The sequence below is a fragment of the Muntiacus reevesi genome, chromosome 10, assembly GCF_963930625.1.
Source record: "Muntiacus reevesi chromosome 10, mMunRee1.1, whole genome shotgun sequence".
Classification (NCBI taxonomy): Eukaryota; Metazoa; Chordata; class Mammalia; order Artiodactyla; family Cervidae; genus Muntiacus; species Muntiacus reevesi.
The window spans coordinates 5,851,319-5,871,196 of record NC_089258.1 but is presented as its reverse complement, the minus strand read 5'-3'; the positions used below and the strand labels follow the sequence as shown (position 1 = coordinate 5,871,196).

The 19,878-nt window shown below is 42.7% G+C and overlaps 1 protein-coding gene across 1 annotated transcript in view; it reads left to right on the top strand.

Annotated features, from left to right (window-relative positions):
• EBF2 (EBF transcription factor 2) overlaps positions 1 to 19,878 on the top strand; it is a 219,180-nt gene that overhangs the window by 161,848 nt on the left and 37,454 nt on the right. The window contains exons 8-10 of the mRNA XM_065946596.1: positions 8,196 to 8,313; positions 9,863 to 9,993; positions 10,930 to 11,056. Of these exons, the coding sequence (XP_065802668.1) occupies positions 8,196 to 8,313; positions 9,863 to 9,993; positions 10,930 to 11,056 (376 nt within the window). The remainder of the gene's footprint in view (positions 1 to 8,195; positions 8,314 to 9,862; positions 9,994 to 10,929; positions 11,057 to 19,878) is intronic.

Below are 19,878 nucleotides of genomic sequence, written 5' to 3'. Positions count from 1 at the left end.
TGGTGCAGTGGATAATAATCTACTGCCACAGCAGGGACACGGGTTTGATCCCTGGTCTGAAAAGATCCCACATGCTGCGGAGCAACTCAGCCTGTGCGTCATGACTACTGAGTCTGCACACCCTAGAGCCCATGAGCCACAACTACTGAGCCCTCGTGCTGCAACTACTGAAGCCCACCTACCAAGACCCTGTGCTTCACAAAGAGAAGCCCCAGCACCACAACTAGAAAGTAGCCCCTGCTTTCCACAGCTCGAGAAAGCCCAAGTGCAGCAACGAAGACTCAGCACAGCCTAAAGTAAATGAATAAATAAAGCAGTGTGTAGATGTCAAAAAAAAGGAATAAAAAAATGTTTAAAAAACTGCCGCTTGATTTCTGTACATATTCAACTGGGTTTTTTTTTTTTTTTTTCTTTTTCTTTTTTTTTTACAAGTAAGCTCTAAAAGGTGTCCATCCTAAGCCAAATTTGCCAAAATATGCCAGCAGAAACGTTCTTTGGCATATTGCCCCACTTAACGCCAATTAGAATTTTTTTTTTGCCAGAATAATTGTTTCAGCAACCTTGAATTGCATAATGAGTTTTTCAACTCTTCAAGGCCCGTCTCAGCTCTCATTTCCTTGATGAAAATGTTGGTTACTATCTTCAGTGCAGGATAATTTTCTTACCTTTGGACTCCTAGAGGATGTGGTGGCCACATAGTTCAGTCCTCAATTATGTATTACTGTATAGTAATACCTCCTGATTATGTGTAGTGTTTATTCTTTTTTTAAAAAAATATTTATTTATTTGGCTAGGCCGAGTCTTAATTGCAGCCTGTGGGATCTTTGTTTCCCAACCAGGGATCGAACCCAGGCTCCTTGCTTTGGGAACTTGGAGTCTCAGCCACTGGACCACGGGGGAGTCCCAGTGTGGCATTTGTTCTGCTGTATTGATTGCATGCTTCCCTGATGGCTGAGATGGTAAAGAACCTGCCTGCAATGCAGGAGACCTGGGTTCAACCCCTGGGTCGGGAAGATCCCCTGGGGAAGGGAATGGCTACCCACTCCAGTATTCTTGCCTGGAGAATTCCATGGACAGTGGAGCCTGGCGGACTCCATGGGGTCACAAAGAGCTGGACATGACTGAGCTTCTGACACACGTGGACCAGTTGCGTAGTAAGCACCGTGAGGCAGGATGGGGTTTTCCATAGGCCTGCCCTGCATGTGGCATGGTGCTCGGAAGGTCCCAAGACGCCTGTGACCCACTGGAACAGAGCTGTCTGGTGCCTTCAGAACGTATCTTCTCAGTGCTTAGGTCATGAATGCCATGGCCCCCCTCCCTGGCTGTGAGCAACTCCAGAACGCCCCACATCTGTCTCAACAGCAATCAGCTTGGCGTTCTCTCGATTGCTACTTGATACTCAACTGAACAGAAAATGTAGCCTCGGGGAATATGAAACAACAGCAATTGCTAAGAATTCTGGGAATTCCTTTTAAAAAAAAAAAAAGATGACAGAATCCATACTTACGGGGTATGTAGGTGTTTAAAGGTAATTTTGGAGACTCTGGAGTCTAGTAACAAAGCAGGATCCGGGTTTTAAATCTGGCTTGAAAATATGATGTGTGCCAAGAATAAAAGGCAGAGGGAAACAACTTGCAGTAGCTAGTTTGTTTGTTCTTTGCCTGGGTTGAATTATGGAGGCTTAGACAAAATCGTTTCATCAGATTCCCCCGGTCAAATGTGAGAATTCGCCAGGGTATAAAAACTTCAATGGAGTATTTCTTCTCACAGTGTGGACTCCCAAATCTGATCGCCCACCACAGCCAGGAGCTTGTCTTGATTTTCTCTGTCCCTTTAATGGTCTCTGTGTCTCTTTCCTTCTTCCACAGGTGGAAAATAAAATCCCACATAATAGTTATGCTTTGGGAAAGCTGAAATAACATATAGAGCAACTGAACAGTTATAAGGGAAAAGCACATCATGAATTTAATTCCATTTCCAGATGTAAAATGTCATAAAGAATTTTTTTTCCATACTTGGCAAAATAACAGGAATTTTTGAAGCCATTTTATTTAGCTTGGTGGGTGCATGTTTATAAGTAGGTATCAGAGCCTTCCACTTCGAGTGGGCTATCGATGCTACATATTGCAACTTTACATAGATTAAACTACCATAGGCCCCCACCTTCAGCTAGAAGGTACATGTTCTTGTTATTATTGTTCAGTTGCTAAGTCATGTCTGACTCTTTGCGACCCCATGAACTGTAGCCCGCCAGGCTCCTCTGTCCATGCCCTTGTTGAAATGGAGGGGAAATGTGTCTGACTAATGGTAGAATTGGGTGTATTTTCAAAGCCAGAGCTCTGATCCATTCAGGGAGGTTTCCAGCCAACGTGATGATTCTCCAGCGACTCACAGAGATAGACACTGGGTTTCTCGTCTGTTTCAAAGAGCAGACCAGTTAATCATTCCACACATTTTTCATTTTGACTTCTCTTTTTCTTTTACCCTCTTGTGTGAGACTTAGGGTCTTTGTAGGAACACCTGGGTATGAGCTGAGAAAGCTTGGCTGGGAATAGGATTCAAGCTGATCTCTGACTCAACTCAATCATACAGTTACAGAGTTTTGAGAAGCATAGATTTTTTTTTTTTTAAGTGTGATGTTCCAAAAATCCATAGACATTTCAGAGTGAGGTGTAAAAGTAACTCTCTTTGTGACCCCATGGACTGCAGCCCACCAGGCTCCTCTGTCCATGGAATTTTTTTCAGGCAGGAATCCTGGAGTGGGTTGCCATTTCCTCCTCCTCCAGGGGCTCTTCCTCACCCAGGGATCAAACTGAGTCTTTTGAGTCTCCTGCATTGCCAGGTGGGTTCTGCACCACCTGGGAGTCCCCAAAATAACCCAAGGGTGGGAGTAAATCAGGGTGGTAAAAATCCTCCTGTCATATGATATCATTGCTGATACCAAAGGAACAGCTCCTCTATTGGAAAACTGGTTATACAGGCAGATTAACAGATGTGTCCACCAAAAGGGTAACTCCCACCATGGCCTTTAATAGGCAGGAAGGAGCTCTTTATAACTCAGCTCCTGCTTTGCATAAATTATTAGAGTGGGGGTCACAGGATTGCTCTTTGGTGATACAAAGAAAAATATAATGTGAGAAAGCCATCCATTTTCTTGAGGACTTTGAGTGGACTGCTAACACAGTTAAAGCCTTTGTTCTTACATTACTTTTTTTTTTTTAAGGGGAGACACAGACATTTTACTGATGTTTCCATTTCTGTGTATTTAGCTAAAACTCCCATTTAATTGGATGATTCAAAATGGAATCTGTACTGTCACTGTGCCAACTGCTCCAGTTGGTTCCTATTTATTGATCTCGTCTCACTAAAAATGAGAGATGGCGCTAAGCAAAAATGAGGAATGGCAAAATGTGGAAAGCTACTCTCGCTTTAAAAAAATGAAAGTGATTTCTGTTGATCCCTATTTCTCTTTCTTGGCACCTTGACTGAAAGCAACCGAGTCATAAATGATATTTGTGTGAATGTTGCTGTTTAGTCACTAAGTTGTGTCCGACACTTTTGCAACCTCATGGACTGTAGCCTGCCCGGCCCCTCTGTCCATGGGATTTCCCAGGCAAGAATACTGGAGTGAGTTGCCATTTCCTTCTCCAGGGGATCTGCCCGACCCAGGGATCGAATCGAGTCTCCGGCATTGGCAGGCGGGTTCTTTACCACTGAGCCACCCGGGAAACCCGTTTGCGTGAACATCATTAGTTATTGTTTATGTGTTGAGTTGAAACGTGCCAGTGGAGGACAGCCATCACCTACAATGCTTAGTTTTCAGGTCTGCAGGCCTTCCTACTGGAGCTTTGAGTTGAAATACAGATACACTGACTCTGAGAAACAAATGAAAGCTGTCACCAGTGTCAACAGTAAAAGCCGGGGGTCCATCCCACACAAATTATGGACATCTGTATTCCTAATTGTCATCCTTTTGGACTGTGCCAGCGAAACAGCAATGCCAAGAGAGTCTGAGAGCTTTAGAAAAACCAGGTATCAGGTTTAGGTGATAGGAGACATTGATGAGACCGAGAAGTCCTTTTGGAAGGAATACTCTCCATATGTTTGTTAAAATACCCGAGACTTTCTAGTTTCAGGTACCTCCTAATGGCACGCTTTGTCAATACTCCACTTGCTACTTCTAAGACAGATCAGTTTATGATCTTAGAAGAGCAAGTGGTATGGATGATTCCAGGATCAGAAGATAGTTGGCAAAGATGCCTACAAATAGTTAACAAGGTAATGGTAAGAAATGTTGACCTTGATTTGTTTGGCTAAGATGTAAAGATTTTTGAAGGTCAAAGGTGTCCTTGTGTAGTGTTTTGGAGTCTAACTGTGTCTGACCCTCTAACATTAAGCTGCTGTGGCCTGCAGTTTTGAAGAGTGAAGCAAACCAGGGGGAAAGGGAGAAGGGGGAGAGAACAGGAAATGGAGTGAGGTGTTTCAGGAAGTTGTCAGGGGTTGACTGATTGATTCCAGATGGGAAAGGTCAGCCTTCATGACCCAGGAAATACTCACTGGGGGAAAGAAGTTGGCTTGTGGAAGGGGAAGGCCTGGGAGGGAGACGATGCTGGAATGCACAGTCCACTTCCTTCAGCCTTCAAACATTCAGAAACTTTAACTTCTCTGAATAGAATAATATCAGCGTTGTCATCGTTCATCAGAAAACAGTGAAGGAAGTTAAATTGGAAGCTTTGAGTGTACCAAATGTATCTTCGCCTCCCTCATGTATTTCGTTCTTTCAGAAGGAGAATGAATGCATGGAAAAGTCAGTATTTGTGTGTGTCTTCACATACAAGAACAACAACCATTCCTTAAAAGAAAAAAAAAAAAAGAACAACAATCAAATATGTCTGGTTTCACTTGATGGATTTTGTGTATCAAATCCTTTACACTTTGCAAATTCAGTTAAATTGGCAGCCCTTCCTAGATACCTCACTGTCTTAAGATATTTGGAATATTAAAAAACGGGGACTTGCCTCATATCGATATATATACAGCCACACGCACATACATTTGGACATAATTTAAAATCTTGTAATAAATTTTGCAGACACTGAAATAATTCAGGTTAATTCCCTTGCTGTCAGGAAAGGCCAGCGCTAGCCAGCAAGAGATTAAAATTTATTTCCATTGTTAATAGAAAATAATGAAGTGCATCTGAACCATCAGGGTATGTCATTCGGGAAATGTTCTCTTTGGAACTGAGTCTCACTCCACCCAAATGGACAATGATGAAATCAGCTGGCTCAAGAAAGCCCCATATTTTGTGGCAGGAATGCACGAGGAGCATGAACGTACAGTATAACAAGCAGCCTGTGGAATGAATTAAAGCGGTCTCAGGGAGAATGCTCTTCATGTCCACATAATCCTCACCTGGGCTGGGCTTCACCTCCTTGTGCCCAGCACAGCTCATTAGCAGTGAAAGCCTGAAGCACCCTCTGTTCTTTTCTTTCTTCTCCACAGATGAGAGCAGTGTCCATTCATGCACACAATTTATAAAATTGATCCGATTCCTCACTTTTTCCCTCCACCTTCTCCTGTTATTTTCAGAGGGTAAGCAGAGACAGAGGTGGTTGCTTTCAGCCTTCATGTTCATCTTAACTTCGGGAACCAGGAGACCCTCGGCTCCTTCCTCCCTTTGACTGTGAGGCCACCCTCTGCTCTGCTGAGAGGCCCTCTGAGAGTATGTGCCTTACGTCCTGGCAGAAAGTGATGCAGGTCTTTGCCTTATGGTGGCCACTGCATGATAGGAACTTTCTGGAAGGCCTTTCCCCAGACTCTTAATATGTTAGCAAGGACACAATTGAAAACAGACTTGGAGCTAGACGGCTGCATCCCCGAATCGTGAGCAATTACACTGATAGTAATTTTCTGAATGACTATGGAGGCTCCTTTAAGTTCATTCTGATTTCACAGTGAGCAGGGACATGAAACAGGTAGTGAATGCACTAGTGGAGGAGCTGAAGTGTGGGAGACACACTCGTCGACTAGGAACACATCGTTCTGTGGTCTTAGAGTCTCCAAGGCCTGATGTAATGATACCCGATATTTAGCAGACACTCAGGGACTGCGTCTGAATTAATAACTGCAGCCCACTGTGTCGTGTAAAAACTCCTGACTGCCACTGTCATGCCTGTGACACCAGGCTAGGTGACATACTTTGTGAGCTCATAGTTTTAAGGGTTCTTCCAAATCCGTATTATATTACAATATATATAAAAAATTTTTACTTCATTCTATATCAGAAACTAACACAATATTGTAAGCAACTACACCTCAATTGAAAAAAAAAAAAAAGGATGCCCTCTGAAATCCTATTTGAGGTTAAAAAAAATCAGGAGTGTATTGCTTTGGAAAAGTGTATTGGGTAGGATGGACTGAAAGGAGGCCCAAATAACTTTCTGGGGAGACAGAAATGTTTTATATTGTGATATGGGAGTGGGCTGCCATGCCTTTCTCCAGGGGATCTTCCTGACCCAGGGATTGAACCTGGGTCTCCTGCGTCTCATACATTGCAGGCAAACTCTTCAAGGGTGGCCAAAAAATTCCAAGTTAGAGTATCAGTGAGTTTAATTTGGGAATGGACATATCTATTCAATTTCTTTTTTTTTTTTCATTTGTTTTTATTAGTTGGAGGCTAATTACTTCACAACATTGCAGTGGGTTTTGTCATACATCGACATGAATCAGCCATTCCTCAGGTCTATACATATACTTGAGTATGTATATAAGAAGTTCCTTTCTCAAACAAAAAAAATTTCCATGTAACTAACAAGTGACTCACTGTCCTGGGTCAGTAAGAAGGTGGTGGATGTGCCCAAGTCCATGCATTTCTGCTGTGTTTTCCCACTGCGCGAGCCTTGACTGATCACCACCTCTGTGAATCTCGCTTGCACCCTGATGCGCAGGCACACATAGAACTCAGACCGACGTCATTCTATGTGCTGCTTGTTTGACTTGTTCGCCACGCTCCTCCAGCGTGAAAGTGAGCTCTTTGAGGGTTGGGACCATGCCTTGTAACATGTAGGGGTTAATTCCCCCTACTGGAGCCTTCTCTTGCCCCAGAGCTTGGACTATTGGAGGGGGTTCATGAGTAAAGTCCTCTGTCCTGTTGACTGGTCAAAAAAGGCAGGAGTGAGACCACAAGGATGGGAACTCATCTATGAATGTTTTACATGTATTTTCTCATTTTATTCTTCTTTTATCCCATTCAGCACAAGATAGGCAGTGTTGTGTATGTTTTACAGACCAGGGAGGTGGCGATCCAAAAGGTTAAATAATCCATCTATACAGTCCATGGAATTCTCCAGGCCAGGATACTAGAGTAGGTTGCCATTCCCTTCTCCAGGGGATCTTCCCAACCTAGGGATCGAACCCAGGTCTCCCTCATTGCAGACAGATTCTTTACTGTCTGAGCCTCCAGGGAAGCCCAAGTAATCCATCAGAGGTTCTCAACTCGGAGGGAGCAGGCGTGGGATTTGGGTTCAGTTCTCTCTGACTGCAAATCCACACCCTTCCACTGTGCCACACCCATCTCTCCCCTTTCATCTGGTTAGATACGAAATGTCCTGCGTTTTCAACGCTGAATTCTGCAACTTTACTTTCTCACCCAAAGTCTTAGCATCTCAGTCGCTGCTCTCTGGTGTGGGAGAAACCAGATATAACTCACCAGGCAGTGCATGCATGCCCAGCACTACTTTAGCAAATGTCAGATGTTCAAGAACCCGCTCCTGAGAAGTGACTCCCAGCTGGCGTTTCCATCTTAACTTCCTGATCAGACACAATCAGCTCCTTGTTGTGACTCCAGCCTGAGGGTCACCTGGGAATGATGGTCCAAGTCCTTTGATCGAGATGAAGTTTCTAGAACCCATGGGCAGATTGCCAACTTCCCCACGTCCTCACTTGGGCATAGTTTGAATACAGATAGGTGACAACACATGGGTGAAGGGTGGCCTGTTTTTCCATAATGCTCTGTGATTGTTACAGGAGGAGGAGAACCCATTCAGAGGCCAACAGCATGGCCCGTCCCTAAATTCTGGTCCATCTCTCATTAGCCACACGGAAGTCTGACAAAACAGTTTTGTGACTTTTATGACTTACTGAGAAATTAACTCCACCCCCTCCCCGCCATCCTTTTTCATTGAAATCTGCAGGTCGTACTGTCAACAACAGTGAATGTGGATGGACATGTGCTGGCTGTTTCCGACAACATGTTTGTCCACAACAACTCGAAGCATGGACGGAGAGCCAGAAGGCTGGACCCGTCCGAAGGTAGGGCTGTGCTTTCCGGGGGGACTGAGCCTGGCAGACGAATGACGCTCTTCACAAATTTTTCCTGGTTTGAATTTGAAATTGATGTCTCTGAGTAGGAGTGGAGACTGTCCGCAAGACTGTGTGGATTTTACAGTGAAGCTGTAAACGTTGACTTCTGCCTGCTCTGTTATGGCCCCCACACATTACCCAGCCAACGTCCAGGTCCTTGCAACTCTCTGGCTCTTTCATGCAGTTCTGTCAGTTTTTCTTTCTCTCTCTCTCTTTATTTTTTTGCTAGGTGGGCATTTCAGGCAAATGTAGTGCTATGACATCTTAGTTAAACAGGAACATTACCATGCCAGACATGTATGAATAAGTGTCAGATGTGTGCTTAAACAGATTGTGGGGAAAACAAAACAATGTGCAGAATGAAACTGACACTAATTGATTTTTGTTTGCTTGGACAAGAAAAAATCATGGTCTGCTCTGGGTAATTTTTCCAAGTGCATTAAAGTAATTAGGAATACCAGTAACAGTTAAACTTCAAGTTGTCTGAAAAATTAAAGTATATCAAGGAAGATAACTGACAAACCTAAGCAAATCCCATCCAAGTTCTTTTTTTGTGCATGCTCCCCAACTTATTGGTGTAAGAAGCTCTTATAATATAGAATGAATGGCTAGCTGAGGCTTCTATTTTTGTGTACTGTCTTGCTGTATACTGCCCACCAGCCCCCACCCCAACTCAGCCCTTAAAATGTGTCTTGTATCATTTCAAATAGGAATTAATGAACTGAAAGAAAATGATTGAATCAGTAAAGAATTTGGAGTGGTGTTAATTCTCCCGCAGCGGGCACTGAAAGGGGAGAAGAAAATCCCAGGGTTCAGAACTAGGAACCCATCCAGTTTCTTTTGACTGATTGGATGTGATTGACTGACTGTTCAAAGGGGGCTCATGTTTTTGGAGTCCTGCCAAAGTTCTCCTCCACCTCTGACCCTGTCAGCTCTGGAAATGGAGTGATGGATTGACTTTAGTTATGGCCTGAAAACCATATTGGGTTCCTGTTGGGATGTAAAGTCCAGAGGCCTCGAACATATGGAAGAAGGGAGGGAAAATCCTTCCTACAAAGTTAGGAAAGTGATTAGAAATTGTCTCTTGATACAGCCAGAAAAAAAAAAGTCTTCAACTATGGTAGATTTTACTTTTTCCTTCTTTCTCTAGCACATTAACAGACCTTGTAAATCTTAACATCTTGGGGCAGAGGAGGTGGGGAGAGAAAAGGGATTTACACATTTCCAGTGTGATCAACTTATAAAATATGGGGAAAAACAACAGAGATTTAAAAACACCCTTTGCACAATTAGCTAAGTGTTTTCATATATAGTGGTCAACTCATTAGGCTTTAATGACCTGGTGAAAACCAACAACCAATTAGGGAATGATGGCAAGTCAGCAAAGCTCAACTTGAACTTCTTAGATAACCAAGAGCTTTCAAGAGCAGTCAGTCCCCAAACTCCAAACTTCAATCACCAAAAGACAGACTTGACTTTTTCTTTCCTATCTTTTTAGCAACTCCATGCATCAAAGCCATTAGCCCAAGTGAAGGCTGGACCACTGGAGGAGCCATGGTCATCATTATTGGGGACAACTTCTTTGATGGCCTCCAAGTGGTGTTTGGGACCATGCTTGTATGGAGTGAGGTAGGCAAAGACAACTCATTTCCCTGATTTCCTTTGTTTTGACCTGGGGAAACTACTAATTCTGCAATGTCAGCAACATTAACACATACACACACACACACACACACACACACACACTATTGAGTACTTATTATAAATGGGGCAGCAGGATTAAAAGACATGTAAGCCACAATTTCCTGCAGGCGTGGATCCCTTAAAAAGAAGTATTCACTGTAATAAGTATTGTTTATAATTGTGAAAAATTAGAAATTGGCTAGACATTGGGTACTAAGAGAATGGTTGAATAAATGATGACGTATCATCATTTACTTAAAAATTATATTTGAAAGATTTCTAATGACACAGGAAAAGGGAACATGCTTATACTATAATGCTAAATGAAAAAAAAATGAGGACAACAGTATCTATGGATGTAAAATGTAAATATATAACACATCCTTAGAAAAGTACTGGAAATGTGCCAAAGATGAATAATGGCTGTCTCTGGGTTATGCAATGGTAACTTTTTAAAAATTTTTCTCTACTTTCCAATTTTTCTACTGTGATGAGAAAAAAAACAAGACAAGTTACAACAAGACATATAACAGTGCTAAGTTGGATATGGAAATTGCCAAATCAATCTGTGAGGTCATGGCAGTGTAGGAACTGGGGGAGGGAATGACTTCAGGGATGGGGGTTAGGTGGACACAGGAGGTGGGGGGCGGTACTTGAGCTGGGCTAATAGGAAGGGAAGGATAGACAGGCTGGGTTGAAAGGTAATTCCAGGGTGAGAGACAGAAACGCTTGAGTGGAATGGGACAGGGCGTTCATGGCACATGGGGCGCCATGAGTGCAGCAGTTTGCTCTGGGAGATAGCAGTGGACGATGCTTCTGTGTTCAGTATATCCGTGATAACATATAATAAATACTTTATTTCCCTGCCTGTTCATTCCTCAGCTAATAACTCCTCATGCCATCAGAGTGCAGACTCCTCCTCGGCACATCCCTGGGGTCGTAGAAGTGACATTGTCTTATAAATCCAAACAGTTCTGCAAAGGAGCTCCGGGGAGGTTCATTTACACAGGTGGGTGAGAAAATTATCCCAAGGGAGACTGGTTCCTGGTTCACTTTTGCTCTGGCTCCTAGTCTATCCACTTTATAATCATTCTAACTTTCATAGGTCTTTCTACTGGTGTGGCAAGAGTGGACTGGGTCATAGGCATTGAAAGGGGATGTGTTGATCTAATTTTGTGTTTTATGTAAGCAATTTCTGCACAGTCTGGGAAATGGTCATGGCAGCTCATTTCAGGATTCCATCCTTATGAATTTAACTCAGCTGGAACCATGCTAGAATAGACTTTTATCCAAACAAATCAGATAAAATATTTGACAGAGTTGCTGGCTATAACGAAATTTTCTTGAAAAGGATTCAGGAAAGTTGCCTAATGATGCTGCAGAGGGATTCAAATTATATTAAAAATATAAAAAATTATATTGAAAGTAGAAATGATCTAATTGGTTCAATATTTATTGAACGCCTACATTGTATCTACTACTTTTTTCCAGGTGGAAGGTACAATAACATAGAAGACATGGTCCCTATTTGGAAACTTAGAAACTATTGGAGAAGGCAACAGAGCAGCTGGCGAATTAAGAGTGTTCAAATTGTTTAGTATTTCCAAAGGATGGAATATGAATTTCACAAAAAGGGAGTTTACTATGAACTAGAGTAGAGGGATGGGGTTCAAGGAGGAGATGATACTGAAGACCATTTTTAAGGATGGGAGGATTTGGACAGGCAAAGAGAAAAAGGAAGCGTGTTCCTCCTATGGGAGTCTTAAGTGCAAAGACACAGAGGATAAGGTGAGTTGATGCCTGGAGGAGAGAAAAAGCTGGTTCAACAGCTGTGGGGATCCATGAGATGGAACTTAGACTAGAACTTAGCTAGGCATGGCAGGAAAGGGAACCTGAGTTAGTTGGGGAACAGCTGAGGGGAGGGAGACCCACTAGAATATTGTTGTTTAGTCCCTAAGTCGTGTCTGACTCTTTGGCTCCTCTGTCTATGGCATTCTCTAGGCAAAGAATACTGGAGTGGGTTGCCATTTCCTCCTCCAGGGGACCTTCCTGACCCTGGGATTGAACCTGCGTTTTGTGCATTGGCAGACAGATTCTTTACCACTGAGCCACCAGGGAAGTCAGAATATTGTTACTCTGAACAAAAAAATAAGACGTATAGGGAAAGAAGTATAGAAATCAAGAAAATATATCAGACCTATTACAAATTTCTAATAATATATTTTATAGTGTTTTCTTCCTCATTTGGACTTAGCCTCCTATTATTATTTAAGTGTAAATTGTCTGATTAGCAATCAATTAGGAGTAGAAGGAAAAGGATGATTTTAGGTATATGTTTAACATTTTGTCATTGAGTTTTCTCTCTTGAGATAGGCATGTCTTGGTTGGATTACTTTTTTGTGGATCTATTCTATTGCAGTTGCAATAAAATATTTACTATTCTAGCTCCCAAAGGGATAAAGCTTTTTCAGTCATTCAAATGAACATTTATTACATGCCTACCATGGGCTAGCACAGCTCTAGGCTCTGAGATATAAAAGTGGGCAAGATAAAGCCCTCCATCTTAATAAACCTTCCATACTACAGGCGGAGACAGTCAACACAGAACATACATGATATAATTTCAGACAGTGATAAGGAAGGGATAGAGAATGAGTGAGGGTCTCTCTGAGAAAGGAACATTGAGCAGAGATGTATATTTAAGTGAAGTGAAGTGAAGTCTCTCAGTCATGTCCGACTCTTTGTGACCCCATGAACTGTAGCCTGTCAGGCTCCTCCGCCCATGGGATTTTTCAAGCAAGAATACTGGAGTGGGTTGCCATTTCCTTCTCCAGGGGATCTTCCCAATCCAGGGATGGAATCCAGGTCTCTTGCATTGCAGGCAGACTCTTTTACCATCTGAGCCACCAGGGAATCCCAAGATGTATATCGCAGGTGTGGAAATCTGCCCCCACCCCCCTTATCTCTTTGACCTCCTCTCCTGTTCGTTCACCTTTCCTCTATCCTTAGGCCTCCTCAGGGCTGTGTTTTCTGTGTGGTTCACCATTGTTAGCTAGAATAGCCCCTGGCAGTCAATCAGTTGGGGGCAAATGTCCCAGACAGAGAAAAGATGACAGTCTGAGAGGCAGGGATAAGCCTGGCATCATTGGGGAAGAGCAAGAATGCCAGTGTGGCCAGAGTGGATTCAATGGGAAATGAGACAGGAAAGGCAGGTAGGACAAGGGGTGTGCATGGGAAAACTTTGAGGATGCCAAACAAGCGAGTAGTCAGCATCCAGATGAGATTTAAAGTCTCTGGGCTGGATGAGAGGCCATGAAGGGCGTATAGCTGCAAGATGGAAGTGGTCTAAAGATGGCAGGTGCATCTGAAGCGCTAAGTGTAGGGTTCAAGAAAACAGGGAGGAGCCTGTGAAGGACACAGAAAGGGAGTGGTCAGTGGGTAGGAGGAAACAGGAGCCTGGACTGTCCCTGGAGTCAGGTGAGGAATGGGTTTCACTTCACACATAGAGTTTTGCTTTCTCAAATGCACCCACTGTAATATGGATGACAGGTCTGCCCTGTAAGGTGATAGGTAGGATGAATAAAAACTGCATTGCAATTAATCTTCAATTCTCTTCCAAAGTAACAAACAAGCAATACTCAGTGGGGCTATAGATGTTTGGAGCCAGGTGTTGTGTGCATATATGTTTACGTGTGCATACGTGTGTGTCTGTGTAAATGTATTAAGTTCCTCCAAAAGCAGAGGTTCTCATCCTTGGCCACAGTTTAATGCATCAACGCTCAGGCTGGATCCCAGACTAATTAAATCTGAAGTTCTGAAGATAGGACCCAGGTAACCATGTTATCTATATATTCCATAAACAAACATCAGCTCTAAATTATCGCTCAAGGCACAAAGTCAGTAATATCAGTATTCCTCTAGCAGCTTACAGTTCTAGATAGAGAGACACTTGTGGATCATAATCATCATGCTGAGCCCTAAAGGAGATATAAATGCAAAAGGGGCTATAGGAGTACTGAACAGGGGTGGCTCACTTTGGGAAACCAGGGAAGGCTTTCTGGAGGAGCTGACTATAGAGTGACATTTCAAAAGTAAAGAAGGAACTTGCCAGACAGAATAGAGGAGCCTAAATGATTCACAGATCGTGGAAAACACGGTGCCTGGTTAAAAAGAAAGAAAAGGAGCCCACACAGCAGTAAAGACAATAGATTTTATGTTGCCCGTAAATCTAAGAATTTTAAAGATAATAAGACACCAAAGAACATTGGATCAAACTCCATCTGCTGCAGATGAGAAAGATAAGACCCAGGGAGAAATGACTTGCCTGTTCAGTTCAAGGTGGAGTCAGAACAAGGACTCAGGTCTCTGACTATCCAGCCCACTGACTTATGTTAAGCAAAGCAGTGTTGGCAAATCATAGGGTAGCAAGGAGTAGGACACGACTGAAGTGACTTAACATGCATGCACATCAGCAAATACTTCTGTTTTCCTGATGTGCTGAGACATGGTTGACTTATCCCTGAAGCAAGTATCAACTGAACATGCCCCACGTTGGTTTGTTGTATTTGCTGATTTCTATTCACCAGGGCTGATTTCAAACTACCAATATGATGTCAGCTGGCTCACAGCATTCCTGAAAATTCAACAACCTGCTCTCATAAAATGGTACAAGCCAGGTCTAGAACACCTGTGCATGGAAAGCATTTGAAATAGAGAGCAGCTATAGCTTATTATTGAAAAGTTGTATATTATTAATATTATTGGTGCTACTAGTGTTATCATCATGGAGGCTGACTTGAACAAGGAATTACAACTGCGATGAGTGATAGAGGATGCTGGGGATATATATCAGAGGAATCTTAAGCCAATGGAGAAGGTTAAGGACAGTTCAAACACAGGAAACAGTACATGCAAAGGCCCTGGGGTAGGAAAGAATGTGGGGTGTATTTGACGGTAACTAGGAACAGGGAAGAAAGAATGTGAAAGAGAGGTTGGGTTCAAACAGGAAGAGAGGTTGAACCTGCTTGTTTGGCTGCATCCCAAGTGCCATGGGGAGCTATTGGAATAGTTTAAAGCTGGGAGCACCATGATCAGATTTGCCTTTTCAAAGAGCCTTTTGGCTGCAGCAGAGAGAATGGTTTGGAACCTAGGATGGATTCAGGGAGGTCAGTTTGAGGCCAGTGTGGTGGCCCCAGCCAGAAATGATGGCAACTTGGACTGGAGTGCCGGTGGTGGGGACAGGCAGAAGTGGATGAAATTTAGGAGGTAGCATTGACGGGACTTGATGATTGATTGGATGGGGTGAAGGTTGGGGAAGGAAAGGGAGGGAATGACTCAGGTTTCAGGTTTGAAAAATTGGGTGGGTATAGCTTAGAAAGTGATTTTTAAAAAAGGTATAAAGTGCTGAGGGAGTTCAGAGGAAGGACAAAATACTTCCAGCTGGTGGAGAGGTGGGAAGATTTAATATTGTAAAGATGTCGATTAATGAATAAATTTAACACAATGCCAATCAAAGGACCAACAAAATGTTTGGGGAAAACTTTACAAAAGTTCACCTGCAAAAATAAAGGTGCTAAAATAGCACCTTTAGGTTTGAAAAATGAGAGGGCTCTGCCCTACCAGACTTTAAAACCTATGTTAAGTTTCGGTAATTAGAAGAATATGGGGTTTTGCAGGAACACATAGAAATGTCATGCAACAGAAGAAAACACTTAAAAATAAACAGTTTTTGTGCATACAACTAGTACAAATACAGAAGTATTTGTATGGGTGAGGAGACATCTCAAGTCAACATGGAAAATATGGAATTTTTAACAAATGGTGTGGGGCCAACTAATTAAGCATTTTTAAATGTTATATATCTAATTTCATATCACAAAGTGAAGCATACTTGAATTAAATATTTTAATTAAATGTAGGCATTAATTAATTAATTTTTTAAATGTAGGCATTTCAAAAAATTATTACATTTGAGCCTTGCTAAAAGCTTGATCCCAAAGACAGAAACCACTGAGCATAAATATGTGATTACATGAAAAGAAAATGTTTGCATGTCTAAGTTTCAGTTATTAAATCGAAAGGATAAGGACAAACTGAAACCATATTTGTTATCTATGACAGAATATCCTACACATAAAAATATTCATTTACTTGTTGAGCAAAGTTCATTTTATGCCTACTCTTTGTCAGCCACTATGTTATACATTATGGATAAACAAGTGAATGTTAGAGGTCTTATAAATTCAGGGGGAAAAATTCCCTAAAAACTAGCAAGGAACATCAGGAGCTAATTCAGGAAGGAATATAATCAAGCAATAAACATGTTGGTAAAAATCCCAACCACATTAATAATCAAATAAAAGCAAATTAAGGCAACTACAGGAAAACATTTTCTTTCTATCAAAATCTTCTATCAAAGATTTTTTTTTTTTAACAAAATTAGAAGAAAGTGGGGGTTTTCTAACACACAGTTCTCCTGTCTCAGGAGAGTACCCTGATGGTACTAGCCTTAAAAAAAAATGTATGTGCCCTTTAACCCAACAATTCTACTTTTAGGAATATATACTTGGGAAATCATTGAGTTTGCCTGAAGGTTGTTTATTCTGAAGCACTGTTAATAAGAGTGAAAAACTGTAAACAATCATAAATAACAAAACATCCTTATACTGAAAAACATCTTAGATATTAAAAGTAATGCTATGGGTGCTCAGTTGCTCAGTGCTCAGGACATGCTCAGGACACGCTCAGGACATGCTCAGAAGTTGTGTCCAACTCTTTGCAACCCCATGGACTGTAGCCAACCAAGATCTTCTGTCCATGGGATTTCCCAGGCAAGAATACTGGAGTGGGTTGCCATTTCCTCTTCCAAAAGCAATGCTGTGGATGGATATTTAATTACATGGTAACGATAACCCTGTATGCAAAACAGAAAAAGAGACACAGATGTATAGAGCAGACTTTTGGACTCTGTGGGAGAAGGCGAGGGTGGGATGTTCTGAGAGAATAGCATTGAAACAAGTATACTATCAAGGGTGAAACAGATCACCAGCCCAGGTTGGATGCATGAGACAAGTGCTCAGGGCTGGTGCACTGGGAAGACCCAGAGGGATGGGATGGGGAGGGAGGTGGGAGGGGGGATCGGGATGGGGAACACATGTAAATCCAAGGCTGACTGATGTCAATATATGGCAAAAACCACTAAAATATTGTGAAGTAATTGGCCTCCAATTAATGTAAATGAAAAAAATTAAAATTAAAAAAAAAAGAAAGACATTGGTGATATATTGAAAAAAAAAAAGCTTAAAAACCGTATGTACAATATGGTCTCTGGAGATGCAAGATAGTCGATTTTGATTGCTGGGTCGGGAAGATTCCCTGGAGAAGGAAATGGCAACTCACTTCAGTATTCTTGCCTGGAGAACCCCATGGACAAAGGAGCCTGGTGAGCTACAGTCCATGGGGTCACAAAGAGTCAGACACAGCTGAGCACACATGCGCACATGTGCACACTCACACACACACACCAATCATGCTGGACCCTGTTCCAGGCATATTGTGCTCTAATCTTTTGGGAGGGTCTGAGAATCTGTATTTTAAACAAAGAAATGTGTTTGGGAATGCTGAGTCCTGCTCATCAGGTTTCTGCAGTGACTTCCTGGCTTGTAAAGTATTCGACAACATGGGGCAGTTCTTTTCAGACTGAGTCATTACCCCACAAACACAATAGTATTTACTCGTATGTGGAACTTTCTAGAAAGAGACTCCAAAAGCAGGAGGTGGGAAGGAAATTTCCAGCAAACCTCCCCTCCCTCAACCCCCACCCCACCACTCATATCTTATGGGTCATGGTCCAACTGTTGATGGTTTCCGTATCCAAGGACACACCACCACAATAAACCCAAGCCTATTAGATGGGACTTACCTGGTATAATTAGGCAAAATGCAATAATCAGCTCCCCACGGTTGTTGCTGCCAAGTACTGCATAAACAACATCAGGGCTCTGAAAAACAACACGTTTTCTTCGCACATGTAGGAAGGTCTATTTTCCTCCAACCACCACGATTTACTGAAGTGCAGCTTGCTGCTGCAGAGTCAAGAGCGCCACATGAGCATCCAGCTCATCAGGAAACGTCCCACTGCCTCTGTCTGCTTTGAGACCTAGAGGCGGTACAAGCCAAGGCTTGTGAGCGGGAGAGGTCCACTGGCCGACTTTGCTGCAGAAAACTAGCAGTGCAGAAAAATAATCCTGGTAGGGGCACCCAGTGAGACCATGGTTACTCGTTTTTCAAGTAACCATGGTTACTGCATCTTAAGGATGCAGGGAGAGGAGGTCTGCAGCAAGGCATTTGAGAATGGAACTCCACTTTGTCATTAAACTTGAGAGAACTTAGCACTGGAGTGGAAGACTGTCAGTGACAGAGTTTAGAGGTCTGGATTTGAGTCTGAATTTTATGACAAATCCCCTAACCAATCTTTGCCTTAGTTTTCTTTTGAAAAATTACTTACTTATATATTTTTGGTTGTGCTGGGTCTCTGCTAGTTGTGGAGCATGGGCTCTAGGAGCACAGGCTTAGGAGTTGTGGCACATGGGCTTTAGTTTCCTGTAGCGTGTGGAATCTTCCTGGACCAGGGATCAAACCCGTGTCCCCTGCATTGACAGGTGGGTTCTTATCCACTGGACTACCAGGGAAGTCCCTCACCTTAATTTTCTAACCTAAAAATTGGAAGATATTTATCTCACTGGGAATATGAAATGTAGATATGCAAGTATATTTTGTATAGAAATACACAGATATAAACAAAATTTACTATTCTAAGTGTTTGGTGTGGGATACATAATTTCTATGATGAGTTCTCTTTGGCTTCCTTCCTCACTGCTGTTTGATCAAAGGTGGACTTTTTTGCGGGCTTCCCAGGTGGCTCACTGGTAAAGAATCTGCCTGCCAATGCAGGAGACACGGGTTCGATCCCTGGGTTGGGAAGATCCCCTGGAGAAGGAAATGGCGACCCACTCTACTATTCTTGCCTGGAGAATCCCATGGACAGAGGAGCCTGGCGGGCTACAGAACATGGGGTCGCAAAGAGTTGGAGATGACTTAGCGACTAAACAACAGCAGATATTTTTGCATGTATTCTCTACTATAGAAGGTGAATTCTTGAAAGACCCACCATATCATGCCTTTAGTATCTGGGTCTGGGTTAGAAATCAGGGTTTTAGGTGACAGAGAAGGTCAGGGCAGCCAGAGAGCATGTGTGCTCTCTGCAAGTGGTTTGAAGGGAAATGAGCTTTCAAAGGAAGAGCCGATTGGGCCCAGCTGGCTCAGGTGCAGGCCCAAGAACTGTTTCCCAAGGTGTGTGGTTGAACTCAGAAGCTGTCAAATCACCCTAGCTATGGAGACACCCATAGAAACCAAACAATTCACGTCAACTCACCTCCTCCCCAAAACAATCCTCATCTTTTATTGGTTTGCCAAAAAGTTATTCTGGGTTTTCCCATAAGATATCATGGAAAAATAGCTTATGGAAAAACCTGAATGGACGTTTTGGCCAACCCAATACTTTAGCACAAACGAAGTATTTAATCATTCTGTTCATTATTTGGGAGCAGGTGTTAATCAACAAGAAAGTAGCCAAGATCAGGAAGCAGTTGGGTGGAGAAACAAAAAGCCTAGGTTATTCCACGGTCCCCCCCCCAGATCATACCCTGCAGTCTCCTCCTGGGGCTGAGCATGGGGTTCCACTGGGCCGCACTGCACTGATGTGCACTCTGGATTCAGATGTTAATAGCTCACGCACATCACATTTCTTCTTCTTTTTTTCTTCCTATAGCA